The 27,624-nt window shown below is 50.8% G+C and overlaps 3 protein-coding genes across 3 annotated transcripts; 1 reads left to right on the forward strand and 2 right to left on the reverse strand.

Annotated features, from left to right (window-relative positions):
- Positions 1-3,036: 3,036 nt before the first annotated feature.
- LOC149372658 (chitinase-like protein 3) lies at positions 3,037-4,452 on the reverse strand. Its single transcript, XM_089567215.1, has one exon. It carries the CDS (start codon positions 4,435-4,437, stop codon positions 3,037-3,039), a length of 1,401 nt encoding a protein of 466 aa, XP_089423341.1. The 5' UTR covers positions 4,438-4,452.
- Positions 4,453-5,122: 670 nt separating this feature from the next.
- Positions 5,123-11,405, forward strand: LOC149372659 (uncharacterized). The gene is made up of 3 exons (XM_089582349.1): positions 5,123-5,392; positions 8,277-8,507; positions 11,057-11,405. Exons 1-3 carry the CDS (start codon positions 5,123-5,125, stop codon positions 11,366-11,368), a joined length of 813 nt encoding a protein of 270 aa, XP_089438475.1. The 3' UTR covers positions 11,369-11,405.
- Positions 11,406-14,010: 2,605 nt separating this feature from the next.
- LOC149372660 (uncharacterized) lies at positions 14,011-21,852 on the reverse strand. Its single transcript, XM_089567217.1, has 4 exons — positions 20,559-21,852; positions 19,983-20,087; positions 16,297-16,479; positions 14,011-15,401 (listed from the first exon to the last, which is right to left on the reverse strand). Exons 1-4 carry the CDS (start codon positions 20,781-20,783, stop codon positions 15,267-15,269), a joined length of 648 nt encoding a protein of 215 aa, XP_089423343.1. The 5' UTR covers positions 20,784-21,852; the 3' UTR covers positions 14,011-15,266.
- Between the last annotated feature and the right edge of the window lie 5,772 nt (positions 21,853-27,624).

Here is a 27,624-nt window from a genome sequence, read left to right on the forward strand (position 1 = left end):
AGGATGTTCACAGTAAGCAGTGATATGCATATACATCTACAGAGATGACGCACTGTGCTACTTTCATGTGCTGCACATGTGTGTTCTCTCTACACAAAGCTTTTTTACTCCACCAATATTTATCATGTTTGCTGTACTTGAAGTAGTACTGTCATATCTTGCAAAAATTTTGGCATCACTGGGCAATTTGTTTCCTCTAGTACCTTTAGAATGCAATGAGATGAACTGCAGGAACACTTGGGTGAAATTTATCCCTACCATGAAAAAGTAAAATGTCTAGAGATGTCTTATGTTAGCCTTTTCTTATGTGTACGATAAGAGAATGGTATGTTTTACCATGAAATATTGTTTCAGTGGCAGAAAATGATGAGTTTTACCATATTATGCAAATGTAATTTTTGCTTGCATTTATTTTACAAAGATGCCCCCCCCCCCTCCCCCCCTTGTTATAATGCCTGAAACAGGTGACCCAGGTAACAAATAAACAAAGAACGTCTGACAAAAATTTTATTTCCCCGACTCTTAAATAAAAGCACTAAAGCCTGGCACTTGAACTGCGTGCATCAGATTCCACTCCTGAAACAGAGCTTTAACATATCTGAAATGGTGTGGTGAACTGCCTGTAGTTGGATGATACATGCTACATATATCGTATGGACTAATGCTGTATACAAGTCCAGGCTGTCCAATTTCTTTGCTGAGGAAATAGGATGACAGCAGTGGGGAAACTGCAGATGTGAAAGTCGCAGGATGAATTAGACTTCTGTTAGCATTGCTACCTTATAGCCGAATAGTTCCATCATTTGTGTGTTTCTCTGATGCAGGTATGTCTGCCTCCAGTGTAGCTGTGCCTTCAGCCACCATCCCTCCCATGGGGGATGCAGCAGAGCGCAAGAGGAGCCGGTTTCAAACCCGGAAAATGGAGGGCCGTCACCAGTGTCAGTACTGCCCTTACCGCACAATGTATACCACTAACCTTATAACACATGAACGGACACACACAGGAGAAAAACCTTTCAGCTGCCCCATTTGTTTCAAGCGATTCACACAGAAATCTACCAAGGAGATGCACATCAGGACACACACGGGGGAGAAACCATTCCAGTGCAGCATGTGCTCAAAGCGCTTCGCCCATAGGGCCAACCTGCAGGCACACATGAGGAGGCACTTGAGTTAGCTGGCTGCATGTTGCAGTGCATAAGATTGCTTGTTTGACTAAAGGTTGATGTGCTAAGTGCGTTCTGCTCATTTGAGTAGCATAGCTTTGTTTCTTCTGGTTTTCCTTTTTCCAAAGAGCGGAAGTTCGCTTTTATGTGGCAAGCTGTAAAACATCCTCATGCACATATTTCCTATGTCGTGAATTGTAGCGAATGTGACAGAAAACTTTATTTTGCGTCCCAGGGCATTATAATCGAAGTGTAATAGCCAAGAGTTCCTTATGCAACAAATGATAGTTGCAGCTATCCTGTTACTTTATTGGTGACCGATGACATGTACTGTAGCGACTACTTGTCTTGCTTTCTTTGCTAAAACAATTTTCCTCTCGAGTACCTAGACAAGTTCATGTTCAAAACAACTTACATGCTGTACAGACATAAATTTGAACATTCCTCTCCTGTCAGAATGTGTATACTTGTTTTACACTGACATCTTGAGCATGTCAAATAGGCTGCGGAAGTACCTTCATGTGCAATAAAAGTACAACTCCCTTGTATGCATGTGCAAAAACAAAAGGCACCCGCCCTTCACCAGTCAATCAGAACGACGGGACGGACCAGTGGGGTGTCTTTCACAAAGGCTTGGATGGTGACATCATCTACAAGGCTTGGGATGCCAGTGTAGCAGATGTTGCTCTTCCCAAGCTCTTGCCATGCACAACCTGCCACAGTTTGCAGGCGGAGGCCTCACAAACGTACCCGGTCTGGTGAGGTCACGTTCCTCTAGCAAATGAGATTTCTCCGCTCTGGTGACAACACTAATGACGTTAATGCCTACCAGCTATAGTCGGATACAACTTAAGTCTGCAGTGAAGCTCCGCCCATATTCAAGACCGCCGTACAGAATTCCTCCACAACAAAAAAGTAGACCGTTAAAACTTTTCTTGTTACCTAAACAAGAAGCTAATCACAAGAAAAATAATAACCTCTAGACTTATGACACCTGTGTTGTTTAATAAAGTCAAACATTAAAAAGCTGACTTCGTTGACTGTTGTAATTGGCTACCAGAACTACACAGGACGCCACAGACCGTGGCCCATTGTTAACTGTTCTTTAAGTTGTAAGGAGTTTTCCAAATGACGCGAGGTGGTTTCCACAGGATTTTTGCTCCAATGAGCTTTTATGCTATCACAACTTCCTTCATGCGAACCTAGAGTTGTACTCTCATAACAGCCCCCATTAAAACCCTTCGCTCATAATTCGCTTAATACAACAAGTACCTTCGTCCAAAGCAGGCTTTAAACATTGAGTTAAATAATTTTGATAACAGGAAGGCTAGCAGGCAGAACAAGCGAATAATTGCCGAATAAAAAATGCTTGACTGCCGATTTCTGTCTCATCGGAACGGCAAGTTTTTTGAACAAGCTGTCGCAATTAAGCGCATCATCGGTGTGTGTGTTTTTTCAGGGAAACGCTACTTTGTTGCGAGGACCATCTCTGAAGTTCAGTCGAGAACCATTCCATGTTGAATTGCGCCCTACGCTACCAATCTTATAGCGATTGCCTGCTTCCGCGAAAAAAAGAACTTTGACCCAATTATTATTTTTCAGGCCAGCATGGACGTTTCACTTCGCACAGCATGCTCTATAGGCAGTTAACTATATAGTTTTGGGTACGTTTACTCTGTTTTATGGTGATAATGTTCTGTGCTCATGCACGTCGTGGTGAACCAATTTTTGCAAAGACATAATTATATGTTTAATGCACTCATTGAACGTTTGTGAAAGTTACAGTCCACAAAGGAACGCTAAGCGAAGGAAACCCTGCGAAGCCAGCCTTTGCCGCTCAAACAACACAAGGCTTATTCGTTCCTTTGCCTTAACCGTGCACCAGGTCGTTAACCTCGCGGAGCAACGTCCAAGTAGGGCCATAGTCACCCGCGAAGTCGTCCATGGGCAAATCCCACACCGCGAGCCCTGCTGTCTTGCGCACCAAGGACCGCTTCGAGCGCAAGCTGGGGCGGTCTTCGAATCCGATCCACTGGTCTTTCGAATGGGCCACGGAGCAGCGGGAGAAGCCGTGGGTCTCGCGGCTCCAGGATGACGCGTTACGAGCCAGCGCCTGTGCCACTTCATAGTAGCTCACCAAGCCGGAGGTGTTGGTGTGGCGAAAGGGCCGGCCGGGACCAAGAGCAGTCGACCCGACGCGGACACTTCTCATCCGCGGACGTTTCAGGGTGAAAGTGGCACCAGCGAACGAGACGCTAAGCATGGTCTTGCCGAGCTTGTGTTCTGTCACCATGGACAATTCGTCCAGCACCGATGACAGTCCCAATTGGCCGTTGTGCCGAGCCCTGAAGACAGCCCGCATCGGGCTCTGGCACGTTGTGACCGGAAAAGATGTGGGGTCCACGGTCTGCTGGGTGTCCACGACAACGAAATGCAGCCAGGTGTAGAGCGCGTGAACGTAGTAGCCTTCGCGCCGCCTGGCCGTCTGCCACGGCACGACGACAGTGATATGAAGCGCCTCTTCCTGGAAGGCCAGACGCATGGTGTTCAAGAAGGCACTGTAGTCGGAGCGATCTTCTAAAGTTGGGTACTTCCAGTAAAGAACCAGTCCGGCGAGCCCCATGCGTCGCGTCCAGGCTGCGGCGTTGTGGACGAACTCGAGGCGCGACGACTTGTAGAGCACTAGGGCTCGAAAGTCGGGCGAGTCCGTGGCTTCGCCGCCGACGCAGGCCCAGACAGCCGTTGGCAGCGAGGCCATTCTCTGCAATGTCTCAGAGTCTTCCGTGGGTTTTTTGAAGCGCAGGTCATTCTGCTGCACGTTTAACCCCACGGAGACGAAAACCAAAGCGTCGCACAGAATGGCCGACGCATTGTCCACGTCAAATCGATACGGAGAGCCGGACGGTAGGCTGTGGTTTACAAAGCACATGATGGTGTGACTGGTATACTCGCCGAATTGCTGCTGCATGGAGACCTGTGCATCGCACATGCCACCGTCGTGGTGATGTCGACTGACCGAGCCCCCCGCGACAGCGGCTCTCAGCGATAGGTCAGCGTCGTTGATGGACGTCCAGAAGTGTTCCACCACGGCTGCGACGATGGCGGCACCCGCACCAGCCACGGTGAACAAGCCGACAATGAGCAGCGCCATTAGGCAGAGGTTATGATTGTGCATGACGTAGTGCATAAAAGACTCGTCTTCGTCGGCCCGCCGCCGGGATTCTCTTCGGCTACCCTGAGGAGCCGAAACGTCGCTGCTAGGATGCTCCATGACTCGGACGCAGGCTGGTAGTCGGGAAGCAGGCAGAAATTGGGATTTTAGGTTATTCTCCGTACGCTGGGAACCGTCTTCTGAAGAGTAGTCCTTCAGCAGCAGCGAGCGTCGTTCTAATCACGGCGCGGCTGGCGGAGCCTCGATCGGATCACGAGGTGGCAACAGCTTCTCGCTCGTCGCGAGCTCACGTGTATCCGTGGCCTTCGTCTTTCACGGGGGGCTTTTAAGAGCGCCGTGCCATTGATTATGATGATGATGAATCATCTTTTATTCAGTCTGAAATTGATGGTCGGTCCCCCTGTTCCAGGAGTTAGATCTTGCAGCCTCTCTCGCCTTTTCGGCCAGCCCGGGCCATGCTGAACTTTCGGGTCAAAGCTGGATAGCATTTCCTCCCACCGTTCAGTCGTCGATTCTTCTACGTATTGTCTTGATGGGATGTCTTTAACAATGTGTTAAAGTCGGCCTAAAGATTTTGCCACAGTGTGTGCATTGTGGCGCAGCAATTGAAGGTTTGCGAGCTTTACCTTGTTGGCTCCAGAAGTGCGGTTCACACACCCAAGCAGTGCTGGCCGCGCATGCGCATGTTCGGCGAGCTCGAGGAGAGAACGTGCAGCTAGCATCGTTGCCAGCGTGGAAGCAGCAAAAGCAGGAAGAAGAATCTGCCCACAGCTGTTCAGAAGCGATGGGTCAAGTGCAGTCCGCTGAACAGGCGGCCATCGATGGCGACGTGGCAGCCGTCCAAGGCACAACAGGACCAGAGGACGTTTCGGGTACTGGCGAGACGTCCAACCAGGAGGCAGCGCTTGCCCCACCGCCCGAGCCGTTCCGAGGCCGCACAAACCGGTCCACGGTGGGGGTGGCGAAGCCTTCTAAGAGTGCTGTCCCTCCACCCGTGGAGCAGGGTGACATTGCAGTGAAGAGGGAACGCAGCATGCATCGAGATACCCGACAGGTGAGATTTTAACTTGATTGGTGCACCTTCCATAGCACCGCAGGCGAATGATCGATGTATCAGGCGGCAAGAATGGCGGACCTGCGCTGACCAGTAGAGCACTGCGAATGCCACTGAGAATTAGGAAAAGGTGCCGGCGGGGGTCGCTGCGCGTTCGTCTTGCTGTGCTGGGCGCTGTCCAGTCGCGTATGCTTATTAAGTGTGGCTCGGGCAAGGCGGCAAGGTGCGACGCTCGTGCCTCGAAATATGATATACCACTAAAACGGCTACATGTAGGATGACTCGATGTTGTGCCGCCGCCATGTAATAAGGCCAGGCACACTATATGAGCATCTTAAGGAGCTGCTTCCTCCTCTAACTTGGTTTTACTTCCCTCACTACACCAATAAGGGAAGGGGATCACTCGTGGCCGGCCGAGAATCTGGTGTAATGTCGAATTTAGGAAATATGCTGCTTGGGGTATACTTACGGCTATAGTGCCCAAGATGAATAATTGAACGAAGCTTTGTGCGGCATAAGACATGATTGAATGGAACACTGCATTACCCAAAGCACAGTATGTTATATCGGATGTACTGATCTGCAATTCATTATTTTAATAAGTGCGCGCAGCTTTTTATCTTTAAAGTAGTAGGAGTCCGTAGCTATGACGTGCCACAGTTTTCATGCACGGCATTTCATAGTCCGGAAACAACACGGGTGGTGGTGGAGACAAACTTTATTTCAGTATTGGGATGGCTGTCGGGTATACGTTTTGTGGCCGGAAGCTGGTGCTTCCCAGCGACCACCAAGGCGCAGTCCGCCAGCCGCTTTTGAACGGCCGGGTCAGAGCTGGACACCGCAGCCTCCCATCGCTCGAGGTCTGAGAGTTTCCAAGTGTCTGAAGGGTGGAACTCAGAGCATTGAAACATAATGTGAGTGAAATCTGCTTTAGGTGCCCCACCTAGGGTACACTGTGACAAGAACAGTCCTGGATCGACCAAAGCTAAGAAAGCAGGGGATGGGAACGTACGCGACTGAAGCTGGCGCCACGTGACCTGTTGTAGTTTAGTCAGAGATTTGTGAGAAGGGGAGTAGATGGTTCGCTGATGGCGATAATGGAGATTTCGTGATACGACACCGAGCGTTCACGAGCGTCCCGCCAGGCGGCGGCAGGCCCTGCTCGGCTGACGAATCCTCGAGCAAAGAAGCAAGCTGCTTCGTTATCTGAGTGACCCATGTGAGCGGGGACCCATACTAATTGAGTGGGATGGGGCGCTCGATACTCTGCTCTCCAAAGATTATATCACCGGTGACCGAAGTCTCTATTGGCGAGCTGCGTCGAGGAGCGAAGCGTTCGCGCCACCCTTTCCCAGGCTGACTTTGCAACGACTGTATGAAGCGGCGATTGCACAGTGGTACCCACCAATTCTTTCACAGCGACACCTGTTAAGGCTCCGTTTCATGGCTGCGGATTATTCAAATTTTCGGCGTCGTAACACGAAATAGTGTGAGGAGGAAAGACCGAGGTAGACAGACATCAGCCCCGCTGACTGGACAGAACTCTCTCAGGTGGCGTCATAGAAGAGAGAGAGAACAAGTGAAGCGCTCCACGCTAACTGGTTCTCCTAGACTGTTCTCCTTCCCTCATTGCACTACTCCTCACTGCACAAGTCACCCCGGACGCCCGCCTTATATGGATCTATGAGCGGCCGTGCATAACAGTGCATGACGCACGCGTATGCGTTGGCCCCTACTCCACAACCAAACCATACTCAGAAATATTAAACCGACTGGCACCAGTGTTTCAAACTGAAATTTTATTCCGCAACTAGGAGGCCAGGTAAAAGCTGTGAGAGCAGTTTTAGGAGCCCTGACTGTCCAGCACAAAGGCAGCGCAACAGCGTGCGGCTAAGGGAGCGCGAGCACTTGTATAAACGCATATATGAGTGCTTGGAACGAGGACGCTAACGTTGGCGCAACCACATTTACAGACATTTTGTTGACGCAACGAGTCAGCCACACAGAAAATCGCGCGCACGAAGAGAACAAACGCGGACACCAAAAACTTGTGCGAGCGCTGAATAAAAGCGCGTGCAAGGGAAAATACGAACGCGTGCTCTAAAGCATCAGAGGACGCATCACTTTCTTCAGTCATCTCGTGAGGACATTGTGCATCGTGAGGATATTGTGTATTGAACTTTCTCTTGTTCAGTGTCTTTTATATAAATCCTTGTTTTCCTTCTTGCGCTTCGCTGTGTACGAAATGGCGCGCGTTTAGCCATGCTGCTATTATTACTGTCGCATGAATTACTAGTTAACCAGTGCATGAGGAAGTGCATACCAATTGGAGGGAAGGGATATTATAGTGTGTGTTGCTGCAGCCGTCGCTTCGGCGGCCGTGGTTGCTGCGATGTGCGTCTTGTTTATTCTGTTCCATCTATTTCTTTCAACCCTCTTCTGTAAGCACGTGACAGTGATACTGGCCCTGTCAGGTTCCATTTGAAAAGGTAGTATTGGGGGTATCGGCAGTCATGGTTGCTGCGATGCGCCTAGTCTTTCAGTCTTCTCTTTCGTATCTGTTTCAACTCCCTTCTTTCCGCAAGCCGCAAGGCGCAGTTGAATATAGTCATTTCGTCCTGGGTTGGAGGGACCAAAAATCTGCGTACAAAACAATGTGAAATTGTAGGCGTTAAATGCAATCCTGCATTAAAAAGACGTATTAGCACGTCATTAACACCATTTCGCAGCATTTCACACCAATCCAGCTCTCGCTGAAGTTCACTTTACTGCGAGAGTAAACGTCCGGTGACTATTTCATACATGATACCCACAGCTGTCGTCGTACGTTGCGCAAGAGTGATTCTCTTGTGTGTCGCTTGCTGCTTTCCTGCGCAACGAGCAGGCGAAGCGAGAGGAGGTGACGCCCTCGCCAGTGGCCGCAAGTCTCACGACGAGCGAGGGGCGGCTGGGGCGCCCGAGGTCCAGGAGGTCGCGCCGTGAGCGCGGCGCCGAAAGGTCTCTTACGCCGGTCGCGCTGATGGCGTCCGCTGGGTTGCCTCCTCCCAACGCGCACTCACCGCTACCCGGGGACGTCGCAGCCGAGGCTGTCGAAAGCTGGTCTTCCGAACCCGAAGTACGGCGAACGACGTGTCCGCTTCCCTATCATCGCAGTCTTGGTCAAAAGTCTTTGAGTCGCATGGTTTTGCTTTTGAGGTTTATAGTTTTGAGGTTTAAGGCATTCGACAGAGTGTGCCATCCTGATCTTATTGAAAAACTAAATGTGGTGGGAATCACCTGTAGTGTGGTGCAGTGTAAAATCGAGCCCAGTAAATAGAAATTAATGGTTTTAGATCAGAATGCGTAAACGTAACTTCCGGCGTCCACCAGGGATCTGTCCTGAGGCCAGTTTTATTTTTAATCTGTATGAATGACATTACTTCTAATATTGTTAAAAATATTACCGTACGACTTTTCGCTGATGATTGTTTACTTTATCGAGAAATAAAGGCCAGAGGCGATCAAAAATTGTTGTGATGCTTTGATTAGTGTTAAACAGTGGTGAGAAGTGGAAAATTAAAATAAAGGAGTAAAAGAACGGTCGTCTTAAGAATACTAACAAGATTAAACATGCACTTGATTATAGCTACATGCTGGGCTTCACCGAGCTAAAAACAGTTGATGCAGCCAAATACTTAGGAGTAACAATAGCAGATTTTTTCCACTGCAGAAAAAAAAAACTGTGTTTTTCCGTCGGATATTAAAACTCGCTACTCAATCTGTGAAACTTATAGCTTATTTAAAATACCTGAGACCTACATTAGAGTATGCCAGTGTTATCTGGGACTCTTTCCAAATCGGCCTAATTCAAAGACTTGAAGCAGTGCAACGCAGAGCAGCCAGATTTATCGTGTCGAACTATTCACGCAAAGATTAGGTCACACAAATGCTCAGTTCTCTGGAGTTGTCTTCTTTAGCAGCCCTTGGGAAACCGGCTAGGCTGAAACTTCTCTTTCTATTATCAAGGAAAGTCTGTAATATTGGCCCAACACATTACCTAACCTTAGCACAATCAATGAATTTACAAAGAAGGCATGATTATTAATACCGCGCCCAATGGATTAGCCTACCAGCTGTTGCACAATCAGACACGTTGTCGTCATTCGAAAATGGTACTAACCAAAACTTTTGAAATACATTTTGTATACGTTGCAATTTTGCACTCATGCTTGTATTGTTGTTTGTTGTTTTGTTCTTTTCCTCACAACCTTAATTTTTTTTTATGAAAAAGCTTGTTTTCTGCCTCCACCCTGTAACGGCATTAGCCGGCCAACAGTATTGGAAAATAAATAAACAAAATAAATACAGAGCACTTGCGGCGCCGGTAAAAGCTAAAAGTAATTTTAAGGTTTTAGGTCCTCCTTACAGACTTAGTCCTTTATGACTACCCTTACAACACATATGTGGCCTGAAGATTTCTGTCGAAGTGGCGTATGTATGTGCAGTGGCTACGCCGGTGATTTCAATGTTGGTTTATCAACAACATCGTTCGTTCCTTACCGCGAAAAGTGAAAAAAAAATTAAAGGTGCACTTAAGCCTCTTTACGCATTTCGACTTTAGTTGCCTCCTGTGTTACTTAGTAATGCAATTAATTATGGACAGTAATTATTTGTCATCCATTAATATGTGGGCAATAATTAATTATTAGTTATTATTAATTACTCAATGATTAATCAGTTTATTACGTATTCATCAACTGATTTCATTATATTTATCGTTCCTTCAATTCTGGAAAAATTACTGGTAATTCAACAATTTCGTGCATTACTCGGAGTAACTGGCAAAATTGCCTTATTATTTAAATAATATTCTGTCTAGAAATTTAATCATTTAAACTTTTCATTCAATTATTAATTGCTAGAAATCATAATTACACTTTTTCTAGACGATCGACAGTTCATGAGAACACGTTTGATTCACAGCCCGTGGTGATGCATCCTGCCCACGCCGCTCATGAAGCAAGAAATGCTTTCGAATTTAAAGATGATAGCGGTACTGCAGTTCCGATGCATTAACAGCGCCATGGACAAGTGCAGAAACAAATCAAAGAAACTGACGTTGTTGGGCACTGAGAACGGACGTCATTACTTTTTTTCTTTACGGTTTGCTCTGTAAAATGGAGTTCATTCGGCGTTGCTCTCCAAAAGAAAATTTCTTTCTCGTAGTGGAGAGGGGTAGGCACTTCTTCCTCTTTAACCTTCCTGTGCGCTCTAAGGGGCCGCGCCATACTTTCGGTCGGAGCCACCCAGTAAAAGAAAGAAGCATGATCGTAACTTTTGTTGCGAAAGCAACACTACGCTAGTCGCCGAGCCATTTCGCAGAGCTGAGGAAAGGTCATACTGCGCATGCGCGAGGAGCAGTGACGTCACACTGCGCACAGCTGGCGCGCCGTCGCTGCGCGGGTGACTCAGAGGGGCCGCCGCCGCGCTCGCCAGTTGCGCATGCGCAGTAGCGGCGCATAGCTAGCGTGCCGGGGCCGCCGCTGCTGCCGCGCGCTCTCCATCGCCTCTCTCTCTCTCTCCTCGTTGCTTTCGCAATCCTCCAGGTTTAACAAGAGCTAAACCACTGACAATTTTTTTCATTAGTCTCTCTCACGTGCTTCTGCATTTCCTTTGCGCGACCAGGATGCGCCAGCGCCGCGAGCCACCACCTTGGCCGCCGGACTGCGCATGCGCAGACTGGCGTGCGCCGCGGTCGTCGCCTGCTGCTTCGCGGCGGTGGCGGCGGCGCTGACGTACGCTACCATCAAGAGCGTCGGTCACCAGGGGCGCATCGTCGAGGAATTCAGCAACTGGACAGTCGCCAAAGGGGCGCGATCCGCTGCGATTGCCTTCATCGCCACGACAGCCAATGCTTCAGCCGCAGTAGATGCTGCGTACACTGCCGAAGCCAGCGTCAGCCTCGCTGTCAGCGACGCGTCGCCGACCGGCAAATGAAATTAGGCGCGAGTGTTGTTTCCCTTGTATAAACTGAAAATAAGTTGTATACTCTCCGCTGAATCGTATACTGGTTCAGAAATGCAGTGCGGATGCATCATAATCAAAATTAACACAGGAAATATAATAATTAGTATGCATGCCCTATGCTGCGCAGGTCGCGAATCTCAGCGAGAGCAAACTTATTGACGCCACGTGACCACGTATTGTAGACTTAATGCGTCGCGCCTTTAATAACTGCTAATCTCTACGCATGCAGACGCGCGCAGTGTGATTTCGATACATTTGGCGGCGGCGTCTTACGATCGCGCGTCCCGTTCGACGCAGAGAACGCTTCTTCAGGCTCAAATGCTTGGGAAGTGGGTCTTTGACCCTCCCTTGAGGAGCAGAAAAATATTTGTGTCATGGCTCTCTTTGGCCGCAGGCGCCTTTGCGCCATAAAAAATCGGTCACCTTTAGCACTCACTTTGACGCCACTGCGCTGTCCTTTAGAAATGTCGGGTATTACCAAAGCGGAATTTTCATCGAGGCTTTTATCGTACTATATGCTGCTCAGTCTTAAAAACTGGGAACTGGCGCTGGTATACTTTAATGATAAAGCTAAGTGACGTCGAAACGGCAGCAAACGAACACCGTCTCATCGCTTCGTGCAGGCGTACCAACGGCAGCGGTAGGAGCGGCCGTTGCCGCCGTACACGCCACCTCATGCGGTTACTACATTAGTTCTGACCTGCACCAACCGGGGCCACGCTATCCAGATTTCCTTACCTTTATGTCGCTGCGGCGACCTTTCTATTCCTTTGGAATAGAATATATTTTTCTCTGCATCACAAGTCGCGCGCAAGTCCACTTCCATCTCTTTATTTCCACCGAACTACTAGCACGAGCTGCTTCTCTGATCTCCGCCGCTTTCTACCTTAACCTGTCCCTGTCAGTTACTCCTTGTAGCATTTTCGTATCATGCAACTGTGTGCAGTTATCAGTGAGGAGAAATGGTAAGGAAGGTGAACCTTTCCACGGGAGCTGAAGGGTGGCAGGGGAAGACTAAAGTCCCTAGATCAGCTTTGCTAAGTAGCGACAAGTCCCTCCTCTCCTACCGCCCTTTCCCCTGCGGCTCGCGTCGTCCGCCATGTTCTTCCTGACGCGCTCCGATGGCGCGGTTGTATGCACTGGAACGGCGGACCTTGCAGAGTCGCGGCTTTGCTGTAAGGGGCAGTGAAAAATGTAGTAAATGAGCTTGGTATGAGAAGAAGGGAAACGTGCCAGTAATGCGCTCCGAATGTGATTTGCGTTCAGTTTTGTCGGAGACAGCGAGTGCGGCAAAACTGCAGTTGTGGTGCGGCGGCCAGTTCGCGAGAGAACACGGACACGCGTGCAACTTTATATATAGCATATTATTGCAAAGACTACCAACGGCGGTTTGTGGCGGTTTGCGGGGCAGTTTTGCTGGCCGGTGAGAGAATATTGACGGGACAGCAGTGCATTTGTTTCTTTATGCTAAGCTTCCTCAGAATTATGGGCTCGAATTGATCTTCAGTAAAATGGAGCTTTAAAGATGGGTAGTCGTATTAGGAATATATATGAAGGTGAAAAATACAAAAACCTAGCTGTGCAGGTGAACACACTGAAGTCCCTTCATGAATTTCTAGGACAGACGGAAGCCGATGTCTGCGGGGTGCCGGTATGCACGAAATAATTACGGTGCTGCCTCGCGGATTACTTGTATGGTGGGAATAGAATGAAAGGAATATTATGGGCACTGGATGCTGAGACTGACCGTTGGTTTCGCACAGCAATAAAATTCCTTTGCGCCCGCATCACAAACTTTTGGCAGGTAGAGCACTTGTGCAGCAGACACTCCAATAAATCAGACATGCTATGCGCGAGTGTGAACACATGTAAATTCATCTAATTGGAGCGCGAGTTATGTACACACCGCCAATCTTTAATAGTACCGCGCGAGCGTCGACTGGACAACGCCTTATCATGGCGCGGAGCGCGAATCAAGCGAGAATAAGCGCATTTGTTTCAGATGCACTGGTTCTCGCTCGTTTTGCCGCTCAGCGGTGTCATCAGGCGCTGACAAGCCGGCTGGTCGACGGTCGCGCGGTACTATTAAAGAATTGGCAGGGCGTACCGCAGAACACTTCGCAAGAGGTTACGGTTTCAGGGCGCATTACTGAGCGAAAAGGTTTTGACTACTTGATCTCAATGGACCAGCTGCAGTAGGTGCCGGAGTGGGGCCGTAGGCTGAAATACGCGCGCATACTTGCACTGACATGCATGTTTACGAAATGACAAAGGCGGACAGCAGCGCGTAATCAAACAATCGTCAAGCATAGTGCGAGCTGGGAGCTTTAGCAATTCTGACTCGCCAGCCTAAGTTTGCTACTAGAGCATCGAATCTCAACGATGGAAAACAGGAATTGAGCTTACATCGTATAACTGGCTAGAATTCGTCAGCTTGAAATTTTTTCTCCCAATCCTGTGGAGCCACGCTTTCTGTCGGACAATATCGTTCTTCGCCAGCGGCACTGAAAACAACGCCAGACCTTTTCCTGACTGGGTTGAGTACCCGAAGGTGCAACAGCCCGGAATTTCGGCTGCTGCTGCGGACACAAAAAAAAGAGCCCGATAAACTAAAGTGACTTCCAGCAAACAGCGACAAATATAAAGTCACCTCCACTGAATGTCCGTGGCCAGCACAACTATACTGTCACGTTGTAGTGACGGCAGTCCAGCGGTCAGGAAGACAGCAACAAAACTTGCAAACGAAGCTCTTTATTTGTGCTGACTTGCGCCCGAAAAACAACTGAATCATTCGGCGGCGCCGTAAGCAACAGACGTGCTCGTCAGTAGCCGAACTACGAAATGCCGGCCGCTCGCGGCATCGCTCAATTTAAAGCCGGCAAGGAAACTTCGAGACAACCAGGTCAGGATCATCTACAGTAATCTGGAAAAATGTAGATGCAGCTCTGCACGACTGCGATCAGTGGAGGTTAGTCCGGGCGCTTCTCGCGTCACGAAGAAACGTAGCGTGCAAGCGCCGTCAAACTATGCAGCCGGACGACTTAGGAAGAACATAGCGGAACGGAACTAGTTCCCAACCGGAAGTGGGCGCTGTCCAATAGTGTGCGTCGGCGGCGCCGCAAACGTTTTCGGTACTTAGCTTTTTTTAGAAAAGCTCATAAAGGGACTTTAGGGAAGACTGTCCAGTAGGGAGCCACGAACTCGTGATTCATTGCCAACACAAATGACAGCGAGAAAGTCGCAAACGAGTGCAACATGTGAAGATTCTCAAATCAGGCATAGGGAATCACTTGAGGGCACTTCCTATCTATACTCGTGCGCACCATCTCTAAGAGAGTAAAGTAGTCTTCAAGGGCAAAATTACTGCCACCTGTACCACCTTTACTTCATCCGTAATCCTAGCGAAAAGGATGTTCTCGGCACGGTTATACCTATTCTGCGAGCCACACAATTCGTTCAGGGTGCCATACGAGTATATCATGTACGGATGTACAAATATGCCCGTGGAGATCCCTGCGCCGCATGGTAAGGCAGCCTGTTCTTATATACAGGTATTCAACACGTTAACTTGCCGACGCACATTGCATAACGAGTGTATAGGCGTTACATCGAAATGCTTCGGTTTATGAACTGAGCCAGAGGAACATGCGCACTTTTAAAGGTCGGCTTGTTTTTGTCTCCACGCTAGTTTTGAAGGAACACTCTCGCAGCAGCGTGCAGTATGTCGAAAAGCTTACACAGTTCGCTACATGCGATTGGTCGGTATTGCTGCGGCGGAGGTCCATCGCACTTTGGCGAAATTAACGCAGACAGACGTTTATACGTCGGCATGGCAGCTGTGCGAGGCAGATTGGGATCAGCAGGAGGCTTAGGCCGTTTCGTTGAGGCTACTCCTAGCAGCAAGGGGAGCTTCGCCGCCAATCGGCGCCGTCCTGTCTGTCCATTGGGGGCCTCTCGTCATCGTCGGTGACAGCATGGCTGCCCGTATCGCAGCACCGTTGTCCTGTGGGGAAAAGATGTGAAAATTTAATAACATAGCAATAAAAGAAGGAAGTTTAAAAATTGCCATTCTTTTCTTCACAAAGTGCTCAGGCTTCAAAATGCAGAAAGAGGGAAAGCGGATTTCCTGCAATGTACCCTTTACTTTTTCTATTCTTTTGCAGCCTGAATTTGGAATCCCTCAAGCAGACCTCATTACCCAGCCCTCCATCTACTTCTCTTGCACTGTGCTGCACTGTACCACAAGTATAGGTATACTTACCCTTCCTCGTACATACCTTATGGCACTTCTCATTAAAAGAAATAATACGTGGTAATTTCACGTTTTTCATCCGTAGCCGATAGTGCAGTGAACTGAAGGACCAACCTTTCCTAACAGCGCTAAATGCGCACCGCCACATGTGCACTAGACTGTTCTGTTCACGTGCGGCAAGGGTGGTGCAAACGGCAGCGTTGGCGTCCTGAACGTGTTCGCGGCAGTCCGATGAAAACACATCCCGACCCTAAACGAAGGAATTGAACAGACGGCGGCCGGCGTTGCAGTGTGCGGGGCCAGTATTGGCTCTCTAGCATATCTGTGCTTCCTAGACAGAAAGACAGTCACTGTCCTTACCTACAAGAACTTTGGAGCTCGAGGAGTACTAGTTTTTTTTACATTTCGACCAAAATGCGCGTGTTACCGTGCGATGCCAATAGCAACTGAGTTTTATAAATCTTTTTACTTTATTTTGTTCACAACGATAATTTTATATTAGAGTTTTTTTAGAGCAGCCGATGTCAGCTTGGCGTTGACTGTCGTAGCCGTGAATGGCGTCGTTCAGCAGCTAGGTCAGTTAGAATAGTAATCTGCATGACCTATAGCATAACCTGAACGTGGACTTGGTATCTCGCTCACTAACCTTGAGGAAGCGCTGCACCTCGTCCAGGCTTCGGCTCAGCTCGTCCGAGCCGTTGGCGATCAAGGCGGCGACGGTGGCCATCGCAGCCGTGAAGAACAGCAGGGTCGACAACGCGCAGACCCAGAGCACGAGCCGAGGGCCACTCAGGCCGCAAATGCTGATGGCTGCGCTCGGCTGAACCTGCTGACCGTGTAAAAGTGGGTTGGGCAGGTGTTTCACTGGCAGCTCGTAGAAAAGAGCTGACGTTTAATTCGTTTCAGAACAAAGCCTTCAACGCGAGTACGTTATGATAGACTTTCTTTACAGAGCGCTAGCTCTAGAGGCGAAGCTTTTTGGGCCTATGCGTAGCAATAACGGCCAATATCAAGCGGCCGCACGTACACCGGCGACCTTCGAGAATATAAACGAACCATTCCATTACCTAGCCCCGCACTCTCCATCTCGTCCAATCGCCTCCTGCGGAAAATGCAGCTTAACATCCATCGGGCCACACCTTCATGTCCCAACTGCCAAGAACACAACGCCAGCCACTCCCACAGTCTGGCTGAATGCCCATTAACCACACAATCTGCACATTATCCCATACCCAACCCCTAGTACATGCAGTGCCTATAACCTGCGCCTCCTCTATTCTTCGCTCGCCTCGGACCAGCTGCAAGACGAGCTGACCTTCGAATGGGAAGCCCGCTATCAACTTAGCGGCTGACACAAAAGCTGCAACTAAAGTGTTTTCTCTCTCTTTTACGCCGACCGGAACGCAGGAGGAAATGCGAAGTGGAGTGGAAAGGGCGCCACGTAAGCAGACGGTGAGCCACCCGCACACTTGGAGGAACAGCGAGTCAGCCTCTACACAGAGGACGCCAATGGAGCGACTAGCGTATGCGTGGTATACGTTCTTATATATGGGAACCATATACGTAAACACAACTAAGAATGGGGTGGAGCGCATTTCACAGGTACTCTCAGATCATGAATGACAGTTCGCCAATATCCCTTAAAAGCAAGGGCGTCCGCAGAATTTTTTGCAGGGGGGGGCCCCATTGGTTGTTGGCGCCGGAGGGGGGGGGGGGGGGGTATATTCGTAGCAAAAAGGCACTATTTGCGGAGTGCATTTATTTTTATATATAAATAAAAAATAAGTAAAATACACACATGAAAGAAAAATTACAAACAGCAAATTAAAGCGCGGCTAGGAGAGATACATTGGAGCTTATCAACGAAGAAACCATTAAAACAAATAAAAAATGCAGAGATACTATCACTTCGTGGAGAAGTGTGCTCAGTCTGGCTGCATACGGGTTCTCGACTCACCCGGATTGATGACCAGCACACAGCACAATATGTTCACAAACACGCAACTACAGTCACTCACTCACTCAGTCAGTCTTCCTTGAACAGCAACTGTAGGCGCCTCGGATTTTTCTGGGCGAATTGCGTAATTACACGGGTGATAAATTCATTTCAGTGCTTCATTACACGCTCTCGGTGCACACTCATCATACATATTGATTGGAAAAACGGTTGAACGCGTACGTCGAAAACAAAAGATGACTATATATACAACGAAAACTTATTTACAAGATAAATGCACGCTCGCAGCTTCATACACCTCGCTCCATCTTGCTCGCGCATCCGCACAGTCGAGCAAGGGCACACACACTGCTCGCCGCTCGTCGTTTTCTCGTCCGCTGTCTTGGTTGTTCTCAGCTTCGTTGAAAACCGGCCACTAAAAACACGGAAGCACAAACACAGAGGCGCGCACACGTGCAAGGGCTTACTTGCCGCAATATCCCCGAATGCGCACTCTGGGGGTGAAAGGAACGCCGCGCGACTTCCGAGGGGAAGGGACACTCGCGGCTCGCCACTCCGGTCGGAAAATTTGTTTTTGTGTTTTTATGGGGTTCAGAGCACCAAAACGACTCAGGCTATGAGGGACGGTGTAGTACAGAGTTCCGGATAATGTCGACCACCTGGGTCTGTTTACCATGCACTGACATCGCACAGTACATGGGCGCTGTTGTGATTTGAGGCCCAGCCAGAGGGGACAGGCGAGCCAGGCAGGCGCCATCGGGCTGCGTTGACCAAAGGCGCTGGTTTTCGGAGAAGACGTAAGGAACGCTGGTGTGGGGCGCCTCTGGAGACTGCGTCGCCGTGAACAAAAGCAGCTAATCCCCTTTGCCGAAGATTCTGAAAGCGGCTCTTCTACCGAACTGCGCTCTCCCGAGGATAGGAGGAGACAGCGAGCGGCGGCGGCGCCGTCTGATCGCCCGCTTGCCCCTGAGCACCCCGACAAAGTGGGGGTGGACACGGCTGATTTGTCCCTCCTGAAGAATTCATCGGTGGCCGGCGTACGAAGGCGAAAACAAGATGCCCTGTGCACTGTCTGCCTCCGTGTCGCTTTCTCTCTAGAGATCAAAGAAACAGACACCCATCTCAAGACGGCTCGAAACACATGCTCGCCGGTGCCGCTGTATGTGTGCAACAGGTCGCCCTTTAGTAGAGCTAACGATGGCGTGGTTTGAAAACGGCGGAACGACGCGCGCCCGGACGCGGCATTTCGCAGATGTGACCCAAAGCGTGGAAGCGGAGCTGCTTTCACCCTTTTGGCTGAGCGCACCACCGACCCTGGCGTGCGGCCATCACTCACGGTTCGAGTGAGTGATTTTCCAGGGGGGTGCAGCCGCCCCCCCCTTGCCCCCCCCCTCCGGACGCCCATGCTTAAAAGAGAAGCATGCAACAGCTATACCTTACCGATATACTCACCTGTGGTACAGAATCGGGAAGGCTAACGAAAAGGGTGCAATTTCTTTTGAGAACAACGCAGCGAGCTATGGACAGAAAAATTACTGATGTAACGTTAAGAGATCGGACGCGGGCGGAGTGGGTGAGGGAACAAACGCAGGTTGATGACATCCTTGTCGAAATCAAGAAGAAACAGGCTTAGACTGGGCATGTAATGCGAAGAGGTAGCCGAGATAGCAGCGGACTTGATTACAAGAGAAGTCAAGCATAGCCGGCAGGGTAAAGGACTTGATTACAAGAGAAGTCAGCGTAGCCGGGAGCGGTAGTAAGTTTGGTGGGCGGATAGGATAAAGAAGTTCGCGGGGATAAGGTGGCCGCGACTGGCACAGGGCAGGGTTAATTGTTGAGGTATGGGAGAGGCCTCGTACATTGGGTCAGGCTGATGATGATGACAGGAACACTAGGGTACCGTGGGTAGCACTGAAGCGTCGCCGCCAGTCCCGGAGTTTCCATTTGCTGTGAAGCTAGCTTCGGTCGCATTGAGGAACAACGTTCTGGAGCAGGAAGCGGCACGTAAACGAGCAGCTTGTGCTCGCAAGTGAGAAGAGGCGCTACTAAGCAAGGCCATCGCGTTCACCTGAGCGTTCGAAACACGAGCAATAGACCGAGACCAAAAGTAACGCGAGTGCAAACCCCGTGGTGTGGGCGCGCGAGCTCCAAGCCGCCCGTGGAAGACTGCAAGGACCTCGCAAAAGCACAGGGGAAATCTTGCTAGCGCTCGTCATCCGCGTTACCACGAATCTGTAATCGCCATAAATTTATTTTGTTGTGTTAGTTACTTTACGTGCGCTTAAACGCTTTTCACCCGAGAAGTGCATTATACGAACGCACAGCTGTATGCAAGTGTGGCATTTGGTACACTCTGCCTGCATTTGCTCGCTTACCGGTAGGCTAAGTGGTCGAGGCGTGCTATCAGCTTCAAGAGCCGGTGAATTACCCGGATGACCAGGATTCGGTGGTGGAGACTTCCCCAGAGGTGCCGGTGTAACCTGGGCCGTAACATTACAATGGGAAACGGGTCATTAGATTCTAAATCGTGGAGGCTAGGAGAGCATGGCCTGTATGGCCCGCGGGGAGTAACACCCGGCAGAACATTAGCCATTGAAAAAGCAAAATTGGCTGTACTTGGCTGTTCTGTATGACTTGCTGGTGCCCTAGCTATCGGTACGTATTGCCTCGTTGTCTACGCGGGGTCTCGTAGCAGCCTTGATGAGAGCATCTTCGAAGATTAGCTATAGCCTGCGAGCGCCGGTCGATCGTTGCCTGTTCTTACAAAGACGTTAGGCGAAGTGCAACTATCTATGTGAATCTGTCCGCTGGCCTCTGCGGTGGACTATACTGCAGGTTGCGGGTTTAGCGAGGATGCTTAGCTCACACTGAGGGGCGTGTAGCAGGCGTCGTAGTATTTTACGCTGTCGCGGCCATTATTTATTACTAGGCTGCAAAGACGGCACCCTCACCCTGAGTGCGTCCAGTGCTCTGTAGAGTGCCGGCCTGTCGCCAGCCGCGAGGTCCATCTTCTCCGCTGGGCACTCGAGGGCGCTACCGGAGAGCCTGTTGTCCAGGGTGGCCTGGTCGGCGATGACCTCCAGGGACTCGCCTTCGTACACCGTCCGGCCGCAGCTGAAATGCAGGTCCTCGAACCCCGCACCGCCGCGCTTCGGGCTGGCCGGCCACTGGGCCATGCTTTCTCTCCCCTCGCGACGAACGGAACGCGCAAACCCGCGGGTTTTTCTTCGTCGTCTTTTTGCTCTGCTCTCTGAACAGGCGGTAGCACATCATTGTTATTCAGTGAAGTACGTAAGCAGTAGGAAATGGTACACTTAATTTTTGCGTTCTCTATCCAAACACATGACCAAGTCTTCACATTTTACGCAAGATGAGACCCTCACATTACCCAAGTTACTGTCCATGGTGCGGAGCGAGCCCCACGCTCTAACATACTTCTTGGGGATGCCAGGACAAACCGGACAAACGTTAGTAGTGCCACACACGAGCAGTGGGAGGAGGCCCTGACCAGCGACAGCCTGGACCAGGAAGCCCGGATTATCCACCTATAGTCCGCAAAGCAGCTACCACCAGCGGACCCCTGAACTAGGGGCCCCAACCACCCGGCTCCTGCGAATTAATCTATTCTAATTAAAAGTTTTCCTCTCTCTCCCTTCTCTACTCCCCTTCATCTAGCTTGTCGCGCACTCCTCGTAGTAGAGGGCCCGGTCGATTAGACATGAGTTCAACGTTTACGACTATTCGACTATTCGACCACGGGCACTCGCTCTCGTACTGCATGGGGTAGATTTTACTTAGCATGTTTAGGCACGGGAATGTTTCCGTTTGTAACTGTCGCCATGCTATGGCGTCTTCTCTATTGAGTTAGTTGTTTGTCTGGGGTCGGGTATTTTCGTCTGATCCCTCTGTAGTAGTTAAGAATCTCTGTATAGCTTTGGGCTACCGGCTCGGGTTCCTCAGCGGGGTCGGGATTGTTGGATGCTCGGTTTGTTGCGTACCCTCGAGCTATCCTATCCGCCTCCTCATCTCCCGTAATGTCGGTGTCCCGGCACCCAAACTATCGTGTGTTTGGCCTGGTTGTTTTCGGTTTTGCCACTTGAGCCGAGAATGCGAAGCGCGCTGTGGCTGATTCTGCCGTTTAGGTAGTTGCGGCATGCAGCTTGTGAGTCGGCAGCCCTCCACTGCGGCGCCCCATTCTCTCTTGTTTCACTAGAACCTTCCATCACCCTCCAGACCGACCCAGCACATCCCACACGAATGGGAAACTCTGTGACTCGGGACACGTGTCCTGATCTCACACTTTCCAAACACATCCAACACGTGGAATGGAACAATACAGAAGACACTCTAGGCAGTGACCACTGCATCATTAACACACTAATTCACATGCGGCCTCTCAAAAGGCCACTCACACAGGCTCGACTCCCAGACTGGCAGGCTTTCAGAAAGTCCCTGCCCACAACCAGCCTGGTTAAAGATGGATACGAGCAGTGGGCCCAAACACTTATGACAACACTCAAGAAACACGAAACACAGATACAAACCACGGAGGACTGCCCAGCGGTGGACAACCATCTACTCCACATCTGGGAAGCCCGCCGCAGTCTCACGAAACGTTGGAAAAGACAGAAACATAACAGAACACTCAAGAAGCGCATCCTAGATCTCACTCACAAAGCAGCTCAGTATTCCTCAAAACTTGCTGACGCCAACTGGATAGATCGCTGTAACACGGCTGCCAGGCAGATGTCCGGGAAGAACACTTGGAGGCTTTTCCGCAGCCTTATAGACCCCGCGCAGACCCGGGGCGAAACACAGCGCCACTTACAACGAGCACTTCATAATTTCAAGGGCAGCACAACACAACTCGCAGACACACTCAGGGACAAGTATCTCTGCTGCAAACAGGACCCTTGTGGTCAGGAGTATATTTACGCAGGCAAAGATAATCCTGAGTTAGACGAACCGTTCCAACTCTTTCACCTCAAGGCAGCCCTGGCTAAAATGAGAAGGGGCACTGCGCCTGGACGGGACAAGGTCACAGTCAAGCTTCTGGCCAATCTCCCCGACCAGGCGTATGAGGCCCTTCTGGAATACATCAACACTATATGGAAGGGCGAAACCCCGCTCCCTCTAGACTGGAAAACATCTCTAGTAACCTTCATCCCCAAGGCGGGAAAGGAAATCAACACAGACAACTTGAGGCCTATCTCGCTCACCTCGTGTGTGGGCAAGTTAATGGAGACAATGGTGCGGGATAGGCTCTCCGAATACTTGGAACAACGGAATACGTTTCCAGACACTATGTTCGGCTTTCGCCCACATAAGTCGGCACAGGACATACTCCTCCAACTCAACAGAGACATAATACAACCAGTTGAACATCCACATAATGACAAGGTCGTCCTTGCCTTAGACTTGAAAGGAGCCTTCGACAATATCAAACACAGCGTCATACTGACACACCTCAGTGAAACCCACTGTGGCCGCAACACTTTCAACTATATCAAAGACTTTCTCACCCATCGAACAGCATTAATCAAAATCCAAGAGGCAGAATACGGTCCGTATCAAATGGGTACGCGGGGGACACCACAAGGCGCGGTGCTATCCCCCCTACTCTTTAATTTGGCGATGCTCCATCTCCCGGACCAGTTGCAGGGTATTGACGGCATACGGCATGCGCTGTATGCCGATGATATCACGATCTGGGCCACAGAGGGAAACTTAGGGCGCATGGAGGAATGCCTGCAAACAGCCGCTCACGTAGTGGATCGCTACGCAGGGCACTGTGGTCTCCAATGCGCACCCAGCAAATCTGAATTTGTACACCTTAGGGCATCACCTAAGGACAATACCAAAATACATCTCTCCTTAACAAGTGGCCCCATACATGAGGCCAAAGAAATTCGAATACTCGGACTCTTCATCAATAGCCAAAGAAGAGTAGACACAACATTGCACAAGCTCCGCAAAATTGGAGACCAGGTTGGCCGTATGGTCCGTCGCGTCTCCAATAAGAGAGGGGGTTTGCGAAGCAAGGATGCAGTTCGGCTGGCCCATGCTTTCGTTATCAGCCGAATTCTCTATTCGGTCCCTTATCTACACTTGCGGAAGCACGACGAAGACAAAGTTGAGGTAATACTCCGTAAAATGATGAAGAGGGCACTTGACCTTCCTGTCTCCACCTCCAATGCGAGACTTCTTGCATTGGGAGTGGTGAACACCTTTCAGGAGCTCAAGGAAGCCCATCTCACAAATCAATACACGAGGCTAGCCCAAACGAAGTCGGGCCGGGACTTGCTAGCCCGGCTTCACATCCAACACGACTTCCACATTCAGGAGCGGGTCCGAGTGCCCGAACTCTGGAGACGCGCCGTCAGAGTTCGACCCCTCCCCACTAAGATGGATAAGGAAGACCATAGTGGTCGTCGCCAGGCTAGGGCGGAAGCCTTAGCGCGCCACTATGGCAACAAGCAAGGTGTCTACTACGTAGATGTAGCCGGGCCGACCCACGGGGGGTGGTACACTGCCGCGGTCATACATCAAGAAATACAGGTGGATGGTCTGTCCTTTCAAGCCCCAGGCACAACACAAGCTGAAGAGGTTGCTATCGCCCTAGCTGCTTCTGATACCAAATCAAAACACATCATAACTGATTCGCGTTCGGCGTGTAAAAATTATGAGACTGGCTGGATAACTCCACTAGCTGAACGAATATTAAGGAACTGCAGCCGAGACACCGATCCTACTCCCCGCTGCATAGTTTGGACTCCGGGCCATCAGGGCCTAGCAGGAAACGAAGCTGCAGACGCGGCGGCCCGAGCACTCATTCACCGGGCGTTCCCATTAGCTCCTGAGCACCTGAAACCTGAAGGTGGCTCTTTACTCTCGTTCAAAGACATAACATCTTATTATAAGGATAGGCACCGCGTGTACCCAGCCCCTGCAAAGGGACTGGGGAAAGCAAACGAACGCGTTCTACTTAGACTATTCACTAATACAATGCTGTGCCCGGCAGTATTAAAACATTTCGATCCCGCGTTCACTGGCAGGTGCAAACACTGTGGCGAGGTGGCTGACACCTACCACATGGTTTGGGCTTGCCAGCGCAACTCAGCTCTCTCCCCCCACCCCAACCCTACCAGAGAGGAATGGGAGGCGGCCCTGCTTGGCTGCTCGGACCTTCAGGCCCAAAAGGCTTTGGTCAAGAGGGCTAAGCTGGCGGCTTCGACCAATGGGGTCCCGGAATAGGGACTCCACCCATTGCGGGGCTCTTTAAGAAAGCCTCACCTCTTTTATTAAATAAAGGCTTTTCATCATCATCCCTTCTCTCACGTCGTGGTTGAGGTGTCCACCTAGAAGTTAGACAGTTACTGCGACATTGGGCTTTCTCAAAAACCACTATCCTTGGGATATTTAACGTGCACTGACATCACACAGCACGCGGGTGCCTTTTGTGTTTCGCCTCCATCGAAACGCGGTGGCCGTGGTGGCAGACACACGGCACTGCAGCAATAAGCCGCAGTGCTCATTGGGTGAGCAAACTCTCGCGATCAACCAATAACTGCCACCTGCCATGGTGGCAGGGTGGCAGCGCTGCCTATCGTGTCCGGGAAGCACTCAACGTCACAGTCGCCAAGCCGCGTATATGTCCGATGCGCCAGAAGTAGTCAAACCACAGCTAATTTTATTGGGAAAGCAATACTACGCTCATGAACGGCCTTTCGCGCAGCGGCGGCCGGTAGCCACGCGTGACATTTAGAATGACCTGTGACGTCATGCCACGCCTAGTGACGTCATAGCGTGACGTCATACCAGGGTGAAAGATGGGCTACCAAGTTGAGTCGGCGCGCAGCGGCGGCCGGTAGCCACGCGTGGCATTTAGATTGACTCTGACGTCATGTCATGCCTAGTGACGTCATAGCGTGACGTCGTACCAGGGTGAGAGATGGGCTACCAAGTAGAGTCGTCGCGCAGCGGTGTGGTGGAAAACATTTATGTACAGGTATAATACAGGAGGTTATGCATAAGCTGACCCAGAGGGGGCCAGCCCTTACAAATACTAGGTGGAGGTCCCTAGTTCGGGACCCCAGTGGCATCGGCCGCCGCCCAGGCTCGCCCGACCAAGGCCCGTTGGGCCTGCAGGTCAGAGCAGCCGAGCAGGGTCGCCTCCCAGTCCTCCCGGGTTGGGTTGGGGTGAGGGGGGATAGCAGGGTTGGAGGGGCAGGCCCACACCATGTGGTAGATGTCCGAAGACTTCTCCGCACAGTGCGGACAGCTGCCCGAGAAAGAAGGGTCGAAGTGTTTCAGAGCTGCCGGGCACAGCAAAGTATTAGTATACAGGCGGAGCAGAAGCCGCTCCTCCGCCTTTGACAGACCTTTACACGAGCGGGGATAAAGACCATGGCCAGATTGATAGAGTAAAATGATGTCTTTGAAGGTGTAAGCTGGAATAAATTCGAGTTCCTGATCGTCAGGGTCGGAGGGGAATGTCCGGTGAGAGAGCGCGCGGGCGGCGGCGTCAGCTGCCTCATTTCCCTCAAGGCCCATGTGAGCGGGAGCCCAAACGATACGCCGGTGCGCGGGGTCACCGGTGTAGACGCTGTTTTGAAGAATGCGGTAGGCTAGATACGGTACCCAGCCCTGCTCGACGTTCCGACATGCCCCTCGCGAGTCGGAAATAATTGTTTTTGAATTGGAATCAGATGCAGCCAACGCAATGGCGACCTCCTCCGCGTGTGTTATGTCACGGGCTCGGAAAGTAAGGCCGTTCACTGTTTTGGATTGGTGGATGGCTGCGGCTGTGTACCATCCCCCATGGTGGGGGCCTGAGGCATCCACGTAGAATACGCCGGGTTTCGATCCATAGTGGCGGGCCAGGGCTTCCGCCCGCGCCAGGCGCCGGCCACTATGGTCCTCACGGTTCATGTTCGCGGGAAGAGGGCGCACGTGGAGGGCGCATCTCCACTGTGATGGAATACGTACGCGCTCTTCCATGAGAGTGGTATGTTGGATGTGTAGTCGGGCAATGAGGCGGCGACCCGACGATGTCTTCGAGAGACGTGTGTATTGGTTAGTCAAGTGGGCTTCCCGGAGCTCCCGAAATGTGTTCACCATGCCTAGCCCCAGGAGGCGCTTGTTGGAGGTGGTCACGGGGAGGCCTAGAGCCCGCTTAATAATTTTGCGGAGGATGACTTCGAGTGAATCCTCGTCTTGCTTCCGCAGGTGGAGGTATGGAGTCGAATATAGAATTCGACTGGTTACAAATGCATGCGCCAGCCGCAAGGCGTCCTTACATCGTAACCCCCCGCGCTTGTTAGAAACCCGGCGGACCAAGCGGCCCACCTGGTCCCCCACCTGACGGAGTTTGGCCAATGTTGTTTCTGACCGTCTGTCTTGATGTATAAAGAGCCCCAGTACCCGGACTTCGATATTTTCAGGGATTGGACCTGTCTCGAGAGACAATGAAATTTTGGCTGTGCACTTTGGTGAGGGGCGTATGTGCACAAATTCAGACTTTTGGGTGGAGCATTGGAGGCCGCAGCGGCGAGCATAACGGTCCACTATGGTCGCCGCCTCCTGCAGGTTAGCCTCAATGTCTGCAAGGGAACCCTGCGTGGCCCACAGGGTGATGTCATCAGCATACAGCGCATGCTGCACACCGGCGACAGCGTCCAGCTGGGCCGGTAGGCGCATCATAGCCAAATTGAATAAGAGGGGAGAGAGCACCGCGCCCTGGGGTGTACCCCTGGTTCCTAAATGAAAAGGGCCATGTTCTTTATCCTGGATCCGAATGTAAGATTGTCTGTCGGTTAAAAATTGCCGAATGTATTGAAAGGCATTTCTGCCGCAGTTAGTTTGAGAGAGGTGGGTGAGAATGATCTCGTGGGTAACGTTGTCGAATGCACCCTTCAAATCCAAGGCGAGTACGACCTTGTCATTGTGAGGGTATTCCACGGGGTCGAGGACAGCCCGATTGAGTTGTAGCAGGACATCTTGTGCAGATCTGTGTGG

This window comes from Amblyomma mixtum, chromosome 1 (assembly GCF_055824585.1).
Source record: "Amblyomma mixtum isolate Tamu chromosome 1, ASM5582458v1, whole genome shotgun sequence".
In the NCBI taxonomy this organism is placed as follows: Eukaryota; Metazoa; Arthropoda; class Arachnida; order Ixodida; family Ixodidae; genus Amblyomma; species Amblyomma mixtum.